Source organism: Dermochelys coriacea, chromosome 3 (genome assembly GCF_009764565.3).
Source record: "Dermochelys coriacea isolate rDerCor1 chromosome 3, rDerCor1.pri.v4, whole genome shotgun sequence".
Taxonomy (NCBI): Eukaryota; Metazoa; Chordata; order Testudines; family Dermochelyidae; genus Dermochelys; species Dermochelys coriacea.
This window is the reverse complement of record NC_050070.1, coordinates 167,327,966-167,345,922: the sequence shown is the minus strand read 5'-3', so window position 1 is coordinate 167,345,922 and position 17,957 is coordinate 167,327,966. Positions and strand designations below refer to the sequence as shown.

The window sequence follows — 17,957 nt, the reverse complement described above, 5'->3', positions numbered from 1 at the left end:
GTTAGGTTGTTTGTTCCAGGTTTGTGTTGAATGCTTCTTAATCAGAGCCACTTGTGCTGAGTCACAGCAAGAGGGGTGGGAATTTTAGCCATTTAAACCCTTTGAATTTCATTGGTATTTTGAACACGGGAAGCTCAGAATTCATACAGCTTTGAAACATTTGTCATACATCAGCATTGCCTGCAAATTGTGTCTCTTGACACCTGTGTGTTTTTAGAGTGATTGATAGCAGAGAGAGAGAGTGTGTGTGTGTGTGTGTGTGTGTTTCGGTATAACAGTTGGATATTTTGGACTCTGAAGTTGTGAGAGGAAAGGAAAATAACTAGAAGCAGAAATGGTTTTATTTATGTTCTTTGGGTGACTTGTTTAAATAGCTGAAAATACAGACCTGCTGTGCCAGCAAGGTTTTAACTTGTTTTCCATCCAGACCCTCCCTTTTCTTGAATTTGGCTTCTGTGCACTGGTGCCCATCTGCTAGTAGTAAGTAGATGAATAAATGATGGCGTGCGTCCAATAGAGTCCCACCAATGCCATGCCATCTGTTACCAGCAATGCAGGAGTTTGGGTGGAAGGAGTTAGTTTTTTAGAAATAACTTTTATTTAAGTTCCCAGGTAGAACATAGTTGTATGGGGTATTTTAACTTATTTGGAAAAAAGATACGTAGAAAATGTACTATCCTGAACCTCCAGGTATTACTGACTAATAATACTTTACATCTAATGCTATCTTGCTAATGAGCAATTTCATATATTTGAATCATCCATACTGAGAGATGGGTGGTCTGAGAACAGGAGCTGGAACTGGAAACTTCTCCCGAGTTCTGATACTGGCAGTGAAATTAACTCTGCTCTGTGGCTTTGGGCAAGTCACTGAACTTCACTGACTCAGTTTTTGTGGGATGGATTCTATCCTGTGTCAACATCTGCTATGTGCAGGCCACAGAGAACTGGTTGCAGCTCCCTGGTTCCATACCCTGAGCCACCTAAGTACCGCTGTAACCTGTGCCAGCTGAAACCAAGGTCCAACTTTCCAGAGTCTTCATGGGACTCAGATGGGTAGTATACCACATCACGCTACTCTAAGTTAATTGACTTAATCAACTGTTTTGTAACTAATGTTTTGTTGTAGGAAATGAAGAAGGAAAAAAACCTTCTTCGCTGCCAGTCTGATCAAAAATCACGAGAAATCCATCAGCTGGAAGAACAACTAAAAACAGCCAAACAGCTTCTAAAGGAGAGCCAGAATTATGCTGAAGAGATGAAAAGTGAGTTACACATTTCTACCTATTAAATCCTATTACAAACTATTACTTCAGTGTGGAGGATCTGTAAACCTCATTATAAATGGTGATTTGAAGCATACCCAAGGAATACCCATTGTGTGATATAGTTAAATTAACTTTTAGCTAATACACGCAGTTCTCTTTCCAAACTGAGATGGAACTTTTTTATACAAATATTCTAACTCACAAAATTATATGGTTTTAAAGCTATTTAAAATGAGGAACAAATATGTCCAAAACAAAACTATATGGTCAGCAAATTAAATACTACAATGTGCTCCTGTGTTTTAAAATCCCAAGCAAACAAATACACCTCAAATTATTATTCTTTAACTTGTATATGGACTCCATCAAGCTAAAACATGATGAAATATTACCTGCCGAGCCCTAATTTGACTTTTCCCTACATTTGTATATTTGGTTGGGAAAATGCATTTTGCATACTGAAGTTTAAGAGAACAGGTAATTCTGCTAAATAGCCATTGAAAAGGAGACTTCTCTGCTTATCTCTGTAGAAGTCTAACCTCACTTAATGAGATATCTAAATTTATGGACCCAGTCCTGCTCCCATTTTAATCAGTATTTCTGTACTCTCCAATCCATGAGTCCATCCAAATAACTGCTTTGATCTTATTTTTGGCATGTGGCAGCACTTTAGCTAGCTAATAAAATGTAATGCCTTCTAAGTCCATTTTCTTGCTTTCACTATCTTCTATCTGTGGTTCTTACTCTACATCTAGTAAGGTGTCAAATGGTACCATTATCAGTTTTCTAGAGGGAATAGTTATGAACAAAAAATAAGTTGGAAGATGTTTGTGCTGTAGCTCTGCACTGCAACCAACAATAACTTGTCCTAATTGAAACATAACTGAATGTGGGTGCCCATAGTCCTAGGCTGTCACCTTTAACCCCCGGACAGTTGTTCTTCTCTAATTAGTCTCTGATTATCCTCTCTAGTTGTACCTTTTTTCCCCCTTTGAATCACCACCCTAAATAATTCTTCTCCATCTTTTGTGTTGACATATTTCAAATAACTATAAATTGCTATCATTTCCCTTCCCCTCCCTCTGTCACTGTTTCTTGCCAAGTTCTGGGGTCTTGAAGACATTGAATTTTACTTGTCCAGTTGGAAGGGAATGCGTAGTCTTGTTTTATATGGTAAGTTGGTGTTATTCAATAGAATTCTCTTTGCAATACAGGAAATCTCTTGTATTGTCTGCATCTCTTAATTTTATTTCATAAATCAGTCCATCAAACACCTTGATCATTTTTATATATTCTGGATCTTGAAGACAGGAAAATGGACAAATAGGGCACCAAAATTCTTCATCTGATACGGTTACCTGTCAACCATGCGTTTCAGAGTACAAGCCATCAGACCTCAGTGAAAATGGGCTGTAGAAACAGAGTTACAACTGTGAAGCATAGAGCGATTTGACTAGCAGTAGTATGTTCTTTCTGCAAAACTGAATTCTGGCAATGCTGAAACTGTCTCAGCTATACAATTTCATGATTTGGGAATAAAGGCAGTTTTGGAACACATGTAATTTATATTCTGAAATACTAAGAAAATTTATTGCTAGGTGAAAAATTGAAAAATTTCAATATTGCCATTTTATAGTGTTACCCATAAAAGCTATATTGCATATTTGACATAGTTTGCTTTCACAAACTAACCACTTAATTTTATTACTATAGATAAGAGTTTGTCTCAGGAAGAAGACCTAAAGATACTCCAAGAGAAATTCAACAAACAAGATGCCTCTCTCACTTTGGAGAAATTGAAATTAGCTATAGCGGATCTGGAAAAGCAACGAGACTCCATTCAACATCTGCTGAAGCAAAGAGAAAACCATGCTGAGGAACTAAACAGTAAGATAAGTAAAATGGAGAAGGAATCAGAAGCCTTGCTGAAAGTCCTTGGATTAAAGGAGGGAGAATGTGAAGAACTAAAAAAGGAGTTTACTATTCTTTCTCAATGGAAAAATGAAAATGAACAACTTGTGAATAAGCTTGAGTCTGAAAAGGAAGAATTGCTGAGCAAAATTAATGACTTGGAAAGTTCTCTCAAGATTCAACAAGTTAAAAGTAATGAAAGTAGTGAGACTGTCAGAATAATGGTAAATGAGAAAGAAAAATATAGTTTAGAGATTAAAAATCTCAGAGACATGGTAGAATATACAAGTGAAAAACTAGAGGCACAGAAAAAAGCTTATGATGAACTTCAACAAAAAGCGGAATGTTCAGATCAAAAATATCGGAAAGAAATAGAAAATATGACCTGGAAAATATGTCAGCTCACCAACCAAGTTGAAATTCTAGAACAAAAGCTACAGTTAGCAGCAAATGAAGTACTGGAAAAGGATCAATGTTATCATGAGTTGCATGGTAAATATGAGAAAATTTGCTATCTTGTAAAATCAAAAGATATTTCTGAAGTAACAGAAGATAGAGAACTACATTTACAGAATAAACATTGCAGGACTGTTTTGGGTGGTGAAGAACTTCTTCCAGTGAAAAATTCCATCACAGATGTATTAATGAGAGAACCTGGAACAATCAATGAGGACTGTGAAGACCACTGTGCAAAAGCTGTCCTAGAAACCGATAAAAATGATCGACAGGATATGTCAATCCTACAAGATCAGGGCTCTTCTCTTGAGATTTCATTAATGGCTCAAAAGCAGTTTAAGTTACATTTGCAGAAACCCTATGAAAAGTTGGTACAAATCAAAGGTGAGACAGAAAAAAAGCTAGTTGAAGCAGAACAGATGCATGGAAGTTTTGTGACAGAGACTAAAAACCATATTTGTAACTTGCAAGGGGATACTTCTGCTCAGCAGGGTTGTGTTGATAAAACATTAGCTGCCCTTGAGGAAAAGGACAAGCAATTGCACACTTTGAACAAAGAATTAGAAACTCAACAAGCAGAGATTTGGGATTTAAAAATAAATAATAAATTGCTTGAGGATTCAGTAAAGCAGTTACAACTTGTATGTGACACATGGAATTTTGAGAAAAAAGACATGTCTACAATGCTTTCCTTACGTGAAAAAGAAATTGAGGACCTTACTGAAGAAAATGGAACCCTTAAGGGCATTAACAAGGCTTTGGAACAAGAAAAAGTAGACTTACTAGAAACAAACATTATTTTTTCTAATAGTTTAAAGGAAAGAGAGGAAAGCATTTCTGAGTTGTCCAGAAGACACAAGGAGGAAAGACTGTCACTCATAGAAAGATATGAAGAAATTGAAAAAGAACTTGTAGATCTACAAGGAAAATGCAAATCAATGGAAGAAAAGAATGCCAACACAGAAGGCATTTTAAGACAGCAAAAAAGTCACTTTCAGGAGAGTAAAGCAGAATCGGAACGACAAGAGAAACAGCTTAGGAATAAGCGTAATGAATTCTTTTCTAAACTAGTTTCCTTAGAGGGAAAAAATAAAGATTTGATTCAGGAACTTGAGAAAGTGCAGTCAGAGCTGCAATTTAAACAATCTGAGATTGCTCATATCCAAAATGTATCTTCAGCTGAGTTGGATTGTTTGAGACAGGAAATGTTAAATGTCAGGGCAGAACAAAACAAAATGCAAGAAGAACATAACTTCTTGCTTCAAGAGAATGAGCAATTGAGCAAGGTAATAAAAACAAAGAATGAATCTCTAGCATGTGACTTAGTTCATGACAGAAGGCCTACATCAGAACAGCTGAGAGTGTCCATGGAAGAAAATGAGAACGAGCTGAATAAATATCAAGTTAAACTTGAGCTACTTCAGATGGATCTTGAGGACAGAGAAGTCTCTGTAGAAAACTACAGCACACAGGTAATACAGTTGGAGGCGGCTTTAAAAAGTGTGGAAAGGAAACTTGAGGAAAGTGAAAAGGAAAAAGAGAGGATGCAGCAAGAATTACAAACTATTAAAGAAGAATTGGAAACTCCAGATCCTAAGCTTATAGTGGTGGATAAGAATGACCAATCAGTGGAGTCTGTTGTTGATGCTGATTCCCAGGTCAACTCTAAAAGAGAAACAGATGAAAAGTATTCTTTGGTTCTTCATGAGCTGACATCAAGCCAGAATGATGATGTCCAACTGATATCCTCTTTACAGATGATAATGAACAGACTAAATGAATTGGAGAAAATGTGTGAAATGTTGCAGATTGAAAAGTTAGTGTTAACATCTGAACTTAATGACTCAAAAACTGAATGCACCACTACTGATAAAATGGCAGAAGAGGTAGAAAAAATAGTGAGTGAAGTTAAAATACTAAAAGATGAAAAAGCTATTTTTCCTGATGAATTAATGGATCAGAGTGTTGAAAATGAAGTAGGAATACACTTTGATAACGAGCAAATGTCTTTCAAATCTCTGGAATGTAGTACTGAACCTAAATATAACTATGAAGATTTAAAACTGTCCAACAAAGAAGTTAAAATGCACTTTGCTGAAGTAAAAGAGAAAATTTTCTCTTTACAAAGAGAGCATAAAATCTTACATGAGCAACACTGTAATATGATCTTCAAAGTGTCTGAGCTACAGTCCTGTATTAAAACTCTTAAGGCAGAAAATTCTGTATTGTCAACAAGTCTGAATAAAGTTAATACTGATTCAGTGGAAGTGCAGGTGACTTCTTGCCAAAAAGATGGAGAATTTAAATTAGAGGAAACCAAGTCCACATTTTATCCATCATGTCTTAATGAGATGCCATATTTTCCAGAAGCAAATCTTTTGGAGTTGTCCTTTGATAGCGATCTGTGCAAATGGAGAGAAGAAAGTATTCGGCTGAATATTTCTCAAGAATCTGTTCTAGGAGATAAAACAGAAATTAGTTTAGTTGAAGAGCCCCATAATCAGGCATTGGACTTCATTGCGAAGAGAGAGAGCATTATACACAGGAAATCTAATCTGGAGAGTAAAATTAAAGAACTTCAGATGATATGTCAGACGTATGACAAGTCCATCAAGAGCTTTGAAGAGCAATTTCAGTCTCGTGAAAATATGAAAAATGAGATACAAGAGCTAAAACAACTAATTATTTCTGAAAGGAAAGAATCGGATGACCTCAGAAAGCAAAATATATCTGACAATGAACAGTGGCAACAAAAGCTGAGTAATGTGACAATGGAGATGGAATATAAGCTGGCAGCAGAGAAGAAACAGATTGAGCACTTATCTCTGGAGTTAGAAGTAGCAAGACTCCAGCTACAAGGCCTTGATTTAAGTTCACGTTCCCTGCTATGCATAGATATTGAAGATGTAAGTAAGGAGTTTTGTGTACATCATTGTTTTCATTTGATTTATAGCAAAACCATAACCAGGTTCACTTAGGTAAAATGAAAAGGAGTACTTGTGGCACCTTTAGAGACTAACAAATTTATTTGAGCATAAGCTTTTGCGAGCTACAGCTCAAAAATGGAAACTATTCAAAATGATTTGTCCTATATCTTAGTTGAAATGGTACAATAGAGAAAATAACAAAGCTATGTTATTTTCAGTCTCTGTTATCAATGCTGGATAAGAGCAATATCAATATCCTTTGCTGACAGTTAATAAGGCATTTTATACTTAAGCTTTTAAGAGCAAAAATATTAAATTGTGTCCTTTTTAATATCTATTCTCATATAACATTTGATATAACTGCTTCATTAGTAGTAAGGAAATCTGATTAAATCTGTTATCTTATAAACTTCTGGCTATCAAAGATATAGGAGGTCTTTACCGGGACACCTGAAAACATGCTAAAATGTGCACATTTTGTTTGTTCTGCTGCCCAGCTTTTCTCCTCATTCGCAACAAAGCGGTGATGCCTCTCACCTGTAGAACTCGGAGGTGGACCAGTGTTGTTGCTGAAGGCTCCAGGACTGAGCTCCACCCTTCAACACAGGCCACCAGAAATTGTGTCCACCAGCAGAACAAGTTGGCGGTTCAGTTTCTCCCAACAACTTTGTTTTATAACTAATTTTTGTTCATTTTTCTGCAATACTAATTTAATTTCAACTTCTTGCTCCTCTCTCCCTCTCCTCAAGTAAGTTCTCTGGATCTGCAAACGCAGCACCTCTCAGTAACTCCCTTTGACCGCTATTGCAGTGGTAGAAAAGCCCTGCAAGATCAAGCTAAATCCAAGTAGTGCAGTGGGCAGCTTTTTAAGAATCGGGTATGTCTATACTACCCACAGAATCGGTGGGAAGCAAATCGATCCAGTGGGGGTTGATTTATCGCGTCTACCTCGAGCGCTCTCTCATCGACTTTTGTACTCCACCAGCACGAGAAGCATAGGCAGAGTCGATGGGGGAGCGTCAGCAGTCGACTCACCGCAGTGCAGACACCGAGGTGAGTAGATTTAAGTACGCCGACTTCAGCTACATTATTTACGTAGCTGAAGTTGTGCAACTTAGATTGATCATCCCTGCCCCCCCCTCCCTTTCCCGTGTAGACCAGGCCTTAGAGGGTGACCTATGTTCTGCTGCTACAAGCCACCATCCTTGCTCTGTGAGGGGATGGGGCTCTGTTGGACCAATGTACTAGTGCCATGCATGCACACATAAACACGCCTATTTGAAGCCCTGATTACATTGTGAGAAGGCTTGATGAGGAGAATGAGGATTCTCTAGTTGATGAGAACCCCACGTAGCCTGCTCAGGATTAACACTTGGAAATTCCATATGCTCTGGGTCCCAAAAAGACGTAAGGAAGTCCTATGTATGATTAATGAGCAGGCTGTATAAACATCAGGCTTTAAACTTTTTCTCTTGCCTTCCCACTCTTAGGATGTGTTTGCTGGGGTTTTCTCCTATATACGGGTCTCCTGGAGTGCTCTGTATCAAGGTCACTGCCCCCTCCCACCCTGGAGTAATTGTAAAAATCTGGGCATGCAGAGACGCATGTTACTTCTGTGAAGCCCTGTCTGAGGTGGCAGGATAATGTAAATTGTTCACCTCTGCTTTTCAGCCTGGGACCCTCTTTCAACCACGGAAGGGGGCCCAAATTTTAGGTCACAATGGAGTGTTCCTGTCCATCTATCAGGTCAAGGACCCACGCTTTACCAGGGAAAGGAGTTTGGAATCTCCTCCCTCTCTCCATAGGCTTGCTCAGCGTTGAAGTCTAAGGAGTTTCAGACAGTGTGTGCCCAGAACAGCGGCACTTAAAAATTCCATTCCTTATGTAGCTGCACCATGAGGGGATTACAGAGGCGTCAAGGAGAAATCCCTTCCCATGTTCAAAATGGCTCCTGCTTTACTGAGGAAAAAGCCCCCAGTGGTATTAATTTTCTTTGGAAGTACTTACCTGAGTTCTTGCCTGGCCAGCCTGAGGGTGTAGATAGAACCCTTTCAGGCACCTGGGGCCATCTAGCAGGCTATTCCAACAATCCGCATTTGTCTCAGTATCCCTCCTTAGTTGAGAGATCCCCAGATCAGGATGATTAGCATGCTACCTCACTTCTGTAAACAATTGGGGGAAGTACCCCATGTACACCATCACACAGAAAAAAACCCCAAATCCAGATGACTCTCTCAGCACTGGAAGCCAGTGTCTTGAAAAAAACTTCAATAATAAACTATCTAGTTTCTCATACTTTCCTCCTTTGAGACCATCATTTCGAGTTAAAACTAGATGTTAAACTAAAATGTTATATAAAAATATATGGAAAATTTGTAAATTTGGGGAACTTAAGTGCAGCAGTAATCATACCAGAAAGAGACATAGCCATGCCGCCCAAAGGGGGTTCCTTCCAAAAGATTCCATTTACCAAAAAAGTGAGGACACGACATCAAAATTTCAAAACTTCAACTGTGGCCATTTCTTATACTTAGTAAGGAAAAGCTACTTGGTGGCAAGCAAGTGAGTCACAGTCTTTAGGGCAGGCGTCCCCAACTCTGTGACCGCGGGCACTATGGTGCGCGCCGGGGCATTTTTGTGCATCCACAGGACACCCCGCTGCCAAAATGCCACCGAGAAGCATTGCTGTTTCTTGGCGGCATTTTGGCGGTGGCACTTCTTGCCGCTACCGCTTTTCAACAGCAGCATTTTGGCGGCGGGGTGTCGGGCGCCCGCCACAGTCTTCTGGGAATAGCAATATGTTATTCCCACAAGAAAGGTTGGGGACCACTGCTCTAGGATATGATCCTCAATTTGAGTGTGAGAGTTCTCTGGGTTACAGTCTAGTCAAATTCTTGAAGTGGTGTGCAAGATGCTCTTTCATGGCAATTTTTCTTCTATCTTGATGTGATTTGTGACAAACAATCCTTGCTCTCTTGCTATAAGGAAACTGTTTACACTCATGATCATAAAAAAGATCATCCATACCCTGTGCATCCACATTTACAAGTGGAAGGTTATTTGGGGAACCAGCAAAATTAGTCGCTGAGATAACAGAAGCCTGAACCCTCCTTGTCAAAGACAGCATAGTAATCTGTTGGTCACTGCCAACACCAAAGGCATTCATGAAGGGAGTGTTTGCCTAGCAGAGGGAAAAGTGTGAAGCAGAAGCTCACATGGAAGACCTAAATATTTTTCTTCCCAAACAATTAAATCTTCATTTTGTCTGTGTGATGCTGATCATTTGTGTGTAAAGACTTTACAACTCCTATACAAGACTCTTCGTTTTGACCTACTCTCTGTGTCCAGGGGTTTAAATGGCTGGTGGTAGTCACAGCAAGGCTGAGGTCCCAAGTTACACAACCCGATCCATTTATAGACAACATCACTGCTTATGCCCTGTCCAGAGAAACAGATCCATTTATAACTTGCCAGCTGCTAGAAAGGATTCCAACGCACCTGGAGTTCAAAATCAAGAATATTCTGAATCCGGTGCAGGAAATTGTTCAACCAGGTTAAAAATAGGCATGGCTTTGACTATAAATTTACCACTATGGTAAAGATTTACAAAGACTCAAAACTTCATCTCATCAGTTGTATCCTGGCAGCAGTCATCCTGTAGCCAATCTTCTCCAGTGACCAGGTTTGCTGATGCCATGCATTGGTAGTGTCTTCTGAGTGGGATTTCACAATGTGTCTTCAGAAATTCTTTTTGTGGACACGTCATTCTCAGATCCTGTCCAAATGTCTCTTTTGGAGCAGGTAAGTACAAGCAACATACTTTAAGCCAACTCAGTTTTCACTTTGGCCCTTGGATGATTGCTACAGGAACAAACCTCACTTGATGAAGAGCATACCTGGAAGGCAAGATGACCCCAAGGTTATGGTCCCTCACTCAGAAAAAAGAGCATCCATCTTTCTCAACCTCACACCTTGTGCTGTACAGTTTTTCAGTATGTCAGGGTACACTTCCTTTTAGTTTACTTTTACAGAATTCAATAGTGTTGGAACAAAAACATAGCAATGGACAGATGGGATCAAACCAGTGGTCCATTGAGTCCTCTGTCATCTGACAGTGGCCAGTAGCAGTTGCTTCAGAGGAAGGTTCAAGAAACCCTGTAGAGGGCAGTTATGGAATAACTGACCCACAAGGCAAATTTCTTCCTATCTCCTGTTAGAGGTTGGCTTATGCTCTGAAGTATGAATGTTTAAATCCCTTTCAACATAAGTGAGCAACCAGAGGTCAGAACTTTTCTCTCAGAGGCCATGGAAATAATGTCAGATGTAGAGAAGAATCTGCTGCTTTACAAGACAGTTTGCATAAACGGAAGAGGAAAGAGATGAAGTTATCCTTCTAGTTCTTCACTAGCAAGAAGTCCTGAGAATTTCTGGACATGATTGATAGCTAAGGAATCTACACTATACCTGCAGAAAAACCAGATCGCTTGAAGCATGTCCCCATTTCATCTGTACCTGAGCTGCCTACAATTGAACAGCCTTCGTGTCAAAAGAAAAGTGCAGTTCAGCAGAGATTATCCATTAGCCCAGTGATTCTCAAACTTTTGTGCTGGTGACCCCTTTCACATAGCAAGCCTCTGAGTACGATCCCCCCTTATAAATTAAAAACACTTTTTTAGCCTCACTGATGCATTTTGGTATCCAGACAGAATTCAATCAGGAAATTTCATTCATTGTTCTTGTAAAGCTTCACTTATGGTGCAAAGGAAACAATACATTTTTGGGTGCAAGGACTATCTTTGTTATATATTTTTCTGGTACCCAGCACATTCGGGCCCTGGTGTCTAATTAGTACAAAAAATTAATAATCACGACAGTTGGATGATTTTAGCTACACTGGAGTTTCTCCCATATGGTTGGTTAGAGACCTACAACCAAACACCATAATAAATTTGGATACTAGCCGTAAGTGTTCTTTATGCAGGTATATCAAACTCCCAACTGAGCACCAAATGTCAAGTTTCATCAGACTTGCCAGCAGTTGGCTTTTCTAGTTGCTACTGGTTCCAAAAGTCAGGTTTTGGAATGATTTCTTGCAGCTTGGTCGATCGGTCGTAAAGAGAGGTTTCTGGGCTGTAAGAATAACCTTTTCTGCCCAAGGTAAATTCCTCTTTCCACAATTCTTGGAAATTAGTTGGTTTCAACTTTAACTTTGGAAAGGTTGTGGCATTAGTGGGGATTCCTAGATCTCTAAAAGATGTATCTTAAGTATATAGAATATACACGCCAATCATATATTCATCATCTCTTTCCATCCAAAATGCAGGACCTGGGGGTTTCAAAGTTGCTACAGACAAGATATTAAAATGCTTCACTAGATGGCACCCTAGACATTTGAGAAACCATTCACTGAGTGAATCAAGGCTCTCTCGATAAAGTCCCTAGTGGTAATGTGGGACAAAAGTATCTGAGCCTCATCTGAGGAAGATTTGCAAAGTAGGTTCCCATTTCTCTGCAGAGGCATCCTTTTGTAGGTTGCTCCTTGGTTGATTCTCAAATAATTCCTTCAATATGAAGCTTTTGCTTTATATGGGATGAACTCCTAATTCTGTCCTATTCTAACAAAAGCTAAAATTCTGATTTATCCTTTTTCCCTCCCACACACACTTCTGTGAATCACTGCTTGCTATTTCCCATTTCTGATGAATGAAGAGAAGTTCTTCAACATAATGAGAAATTTCAAGGGCTTGTCAAGCAATTAAAAAAATTAATCACACTCTTAATAATAGTGCTTAATAATAGAACTCTCTTTATCATGAAAGTTGAACTACATAATGTAGTTCTACATAATGTAGAATTATGTACAAAAACCTGCATTCAAAAACAAAACAATATCAAACTTCAAAGCCTACAAGTCCACCCAGTCCTACTTCTTGTTCAGCCAGTCACTCAGAGAAACGAGTTTGTTTACATTTTCAGGAGATAATGCTGCCCACTTCTTGTTTACAATGTCACGTGAAAGTGAGAAGACATCCGCATGGCAATGTTGTAGCCAGCGTTGCAAGGTATTTACGTACCAGATGCACTAAAGATTCATATCTCCCTTCATGCTTCAACCACCATTCCAGAGGACATGTATCCATGCTGATGATAGGTTCTGCTCAATAATGATCCGACACATATTCATTTTCATCCTCTGAGTCAGATGCCACCAGCAGAAGGTTGATTTTCTTTTTTGGTGGTTTGGGTGCTGTAGTTTCCGCATCAGAGTGTTGCTCTTTTAAGACTTCTGAAAGCATGCTCCACACCTCGTCTCTCTGATTATGGACGGCACTTCGTATTCTTAAACCTTGGGTCAAGTGCTGTAGCTATTTTTAGAAATCTCACATTGATACCTCCATTGCGTTTTGTCAAATCTGTAGTGACAGTGTTCGTAAATCAAACATGTGCTGGGTCATCATCCGAGACTGCTATAACCAGAAATATATGGCAGAACGTGGCTAAAACAGAGCAGGGGACATACAATGCTTCCCCAAATGTTCACAAATTTAATTAATGCACTATATTTTTAATGAACATCAATATGGAAGCATGTCCTCTGGAATGGTGGTGTCGCAGAGCGAGACTCGCCCCTGCGGCGGCACCTGCTGGTCTCTCAGGGAATTAGCTCTTCCAGCCTCCGGAGCGCCCTTTGCAGGCCGTTGTCCTGCTTGTCACTAGCCCCTGTGTCCATCCCGGACCCCGGTGCCCCTTTTACCCAGGGTGCTGCCCCCTGGCAGTATCCCCACAGTCTCTGGGTCTCCCCTCCCCAGGGAATCCCCACACACTATTCCCACCTCACCTCAGTCTTTGGCTACCGCCAGTCACCATCTAGCCCCCGCACACTGGGGCAGACTGCAGTGTACAAGCCACTCATCACAGGCAAGGGGGGGGTTGGACCTGCTGCCTCTGCCTACCCTTGGGTTGTCCCCTGCAACCCCAGTATCATTCGGCCTTATACTAGGCCACAGCCTGGGGGGTTTCCAGGCCGGAGCTCCCAAGCTCCTCTGGCCTTCCCCCAGCTCTGCTCCACCTTAGGTACCCAGGTACGCTCCCCAGCAGCCGGGCCCTTCTCCCTCTAAAGGCAGAGAGAGCATGCTCCTAGCCCACTGCCCTCTTATAAGGGCCAGCTGAACTCTGATTGGAGCGCGGCCACAACTGAGGCTGCTTCCTCAATCAGCCCAGGAGCTGCTTGCCCCCAGCCACAACCCTCTCCTGGACTGTTTTAAGCCCCTAAGGGCAGGAGAAGGTGACCACCCCGCTACAGGTGGCTGAAGCATGAAGGGGCACACAAATGTTTAGCATATCTGGCACATAAATACTGTGCAAGGCCAGCTACAAAAGTGCCACGCAAACCCCTGTTCTCACTTTCAGGTGACATTGTAAATAAGAAGCAGGCAGCAGTATCTCCCATAAATGTAAGCAAACTTGTTTGTGTAAGTGATTGGCTGAACGAGAAGTATGACTGAGTGGACTTGTAGGTTCTAAAGTTTTACATTGTTTTGTTTTTGAGTGCAGTTATGTAACAAAAAAAATCTACATTTATAAGTTGCACTTCACGATAAAGAGATTGCATTATGGTACTTGTATGAGGTGAATTGAAAAATACTATTTCTTTTGTTTATCATTCATACAGTGCAAATATTTGTAATAAAAATAATGTAAAGTGAGCACTGTACACTTCGTATTCTGTGTTGTAATTGAAATCAATATATTTGAAAATGTAGAAAAATATCCAAAAATATTTAATACATTTCAATTGGTGTTCTATTGTTTTACAGTGCAATTAAAACTGATTGATTGTGATTAATTTTTTAAATTTAATGTGTGAGTTAACTGCGATTAATCAACAGCCCTAGAAATTTCTTACCTGATCATTTTCTTTCTACTAGTAGCATCTCTTCATTCAGCCCACTGTCCTTATCTGATAAATGACCATGACACAATTTATAGAAAATTGGAATATTTTTTCTAAAGGGAGATTTAAATGTATAATTGTCTTAACGTTAGTTATTATAATTTCAGGTTGTCTTAAGGTTAGTAATAGTTTGCGAGAGTTTTCCTATAGCTTTGGAATAACTCTTGTAATGGCCTGAGTTGAAGGGTGAGGCTTAATCATGTAGCCTCCAGCAACAATACTGGATCTAATTGCACAGGTGAGTGACATTACTGATTTGTTAGGAACAAGAGAAGTTGCTAGCAGAAAATTACCAGGTAAGAAATTTCTCTGTGTTCTTTGTAGACTCACTCTTGTTTTTCACTGACTTTTACCAATTGCAGACTTCTCCTAATGAACAAGAAAATAATGATGTGCATCAGTTGCAAGTGCATAGTTTGCCTAATGAAAACTTGGCACCCAAGCGAGAGAAACCTGAGATAAGACTATGTGAACAAATTACTATAGAAGAGAACTCTGAATGTGAAAATGTAGCTGAGGTCACGGAAGCAAGATCTGCAGAAGAATGTCCAGCAAAACTGATCTCTGAGACTGAATATAGAAATACATCGGAGAAAAAGACAGACTGCCACAGTGAATCATCATTTTCCAATCACAACATATCTCTAACACCTCTGGATTTCTTGGAAAATCAGGTAACAATTGAAACTCTTCAGCTACAGATAAAGCAGACATCTAGTGAAAACCTGAAGCTGCTCCATGGCATAGAAGAAAGCAATAGAAAGGTTGATGCTCTGCTCATGGAAATCAAAGAATTAAACTCAAGGTTGGATTTGCAGCATATAGAACTAACTGCAAAGGTAACTGCTTATGCAGAATTAGAAAAAACAGTTCTAGAACTTAAAAAAGAAAACTCTGACTTAAATGAGAAACTTGAATCTGTTTCTTTTGATAAGCACCAGATATCTTATAAAGTTATGATTCTAGAAAAAGAACTTGACAAGGCAAAGTCTGACCTGGACGTGTACAAAGTTAGATTATCTGATGTAACAGACATGCTGAAGAACTTAGAAATGACCAAAGGAGACTGGCATGAGAAGTTCCTTGAAACTGAAAACAAATTGAGGAGAATAAAATCTGAGAAAGAGAACACTGAGAACCATGCCCTGTCCATAGAAGGTGACATAGAGGAACTTCAGAGAAAAAATCAGCAATTAGAAAAAGACGGTGAAAATAAACTGAAAACTATTTCAACTCTTCAAGAGCAACTTGCTGTAATCACAAGGGAGAGAAACCAATTCAGTCAAGAACTGAGCATTTTGTCAGAGAACAAAGAGGAGCTGAATCAATTGTATCAAACACTGCAGGAGAAAATAAAAGAGCTAGAGTCAAATAAAGTGGATGCTACTGAATTTATCAGGATATTAGAGGCTGAAGCTAAGACACAAACCAAACTGCTTCAGACCACAAAATCTGATGTAGATCAGTTATCAAGGGAAAAAGACTATCTTGTGCAGCAATTGCAGAATGTGGAAAAGGATGCAGAGGTTCTCACATTAGAAAAAGAAAAGTTGCAAAACCAAATGCAGGATCTGGAGGAGGAAAAAAAATTGATTCTAGGAGAGTCTGAAATATTGCAGACTAAGTTAAGTGAATCAGAAATGGAAAACTCTAAGTTTTCAAAAACTTTGGAAGGCTCATTAATTGAAAAAAGCGAACTTGCTGCTAGACTGAACTCGACACAAGAAGAGGTGGATCAACTGCGATATGGAATTGAGAAGTTGAAAATGAAAATAGAATCTGATGAGAAGAAAAAGCGCCACACAGTTGAAAAACTGAAAGAGAGTGAACGGAAAGCAGACTTTCTTTTGGACAAAACTGAGAAGCTTGAAAGAGAATTGCAGATATCTGAAGAAAATCTAGAAGATGCAATTCTTCAGGCAGAGACTGCTAATGCAGAGAAAGAAACATTAAAAATTGAGATGGAAGAGATGGCTGAAAGGTTGAAAAGTTTAGAATTAGCAGTCAATGCCTTCAGGTCAGAAAAAGAAGGTTTGACTAAAGAACTACAAGAAAAGCAAGAAAAGATATCTGAATTAGAATCTTCTAACTCTAACATTGTAAGACTGCTGGAAGAAAAGGAGAAAGAAAGTATGCAAATTAAAGAAGAGTCTGAAAATGTCACAGTATTGATAAAATCTCAGCTGAAAAATGCAAGTGAGGAAATAAAGCTTTCTTTCAATGAGCTAGAAATTTGTAAGGCAAAAGAACAAGACTTAAATTATCAAGTGGGTTGTCTTGAACATGATAAAACACAACTATTACTGGAACTTCAGGAAGTAAGAAACATCAGTACCAAACTAGAACAATCACTGGAAGTACTTGTACAGGAACTTGCAGACTGTAAACAAACCCTAGATGAGAAGATCCAAGAAAATGGTGCACTACAAAAGAAAATTAAAGATGTAGAGCAGCTCTCTGTACAGCTATCACATGCAGAAAATGAATGTGAATGCTGGAAGCAGGAAAAAGAAGGGCTGCAGAATTTAATAGCTGAATTGAAGCAGAAGGTTCAACATTTATCTAATAATGAAATTTTGCAGACTATCCTAGAAAATCTAAAAGCATCTCATAAAGATCTTGACAAGGAGCTGGAGTCCACACTGTCTGAAAAAAATGCTCTTGTTGAAAAGGTAATTCAGTTTAAGCTATTGTACAGTCCTCTTTGTAAGAATGGAGATAGAAAGTCCTCTAGGCTGACCGCTTCCTTGCCAAATTAAAGTCCAGATGAGTTTAAACTGAGGGTTGTACAGTAATCACTGACAAAAATTTGTGGTGCTGTGGAAACAATAGGTCTGATTTTCAGTGAATGTTTGTCACACAGGGAGTTGTTGTATAATAGCTATTTGTGATTAACTCCCTATGTGGATACTTTTACTCTGGAATAAGATCATCCTTGCAGGGAGTTAATCAGGAGTAACTATATGCCATTATAAATTCATACCCTACCATAATCCGAATTAATTCCTCAATGTAGAAAAGCCATAAAATTGTATGTGTGCACTTGCAATGCTACAAAGATTTTGGGTGTATGCACTAACAGATATGCATTCACTTACCAGGTAATGTGTATGCAGTGTAGGTGTTTGTTTGCATATACCCACAGACCTACTGATAGCTGTGTGTGTTTTGTATTTAGGGTTTTTGTATCTGTGGTACCGTTGGCAGCTTTAGGGCGCAAGTCAGAGTCCATGGAAGTCAATGGGAAGACTCCTATTGACTTCATTGGGCTTTGAATCAACTTTCTTATTGCCTATTTAACAAATGGCCCTTTTAAAATGTATCCTGGATCAAGGTATAGAGCTGGAGACTGCCACTAGGGTGTGGAGAGATGACTCGGAGCTAGAGAAACAGGAGAGAGAGCGTGAGCAAGAGTAAGTGTAATGCCAGAATCTTTCTCTT

General features: G+C 39.3%; 1 protein-coding gene across 2 annotated transcripts in view; it reads left to right on the top strand.

Annotated features, from left to right (window-relative positions):
• CENPF (centromere protein F) overlaps positions 1-17,957 on the top strand; it is an 80,790-nt gene that overhangs the window by 47,219 nt on the left and 15,614 nt on the right. For both annotated transcript variants that reach the window (XM_043511756.1, XM_038397357.2), the window contains 3 exons: positions 1,130-1,265; positions 2,982-6,541; positions 14,879-17,188. In XM_043511756.1, coding sequence (XP_043367691.1) covers positions 1,130-1,265; positions 2,982-6,541; positions 14,879-17,188 — 6,006 coding nt within the window. The remainder of the gene's footprint in view (positions 1-1,129; positions 1,266-2,981; positions 6,542-14,878; positions 17,189-17,957) is intronic.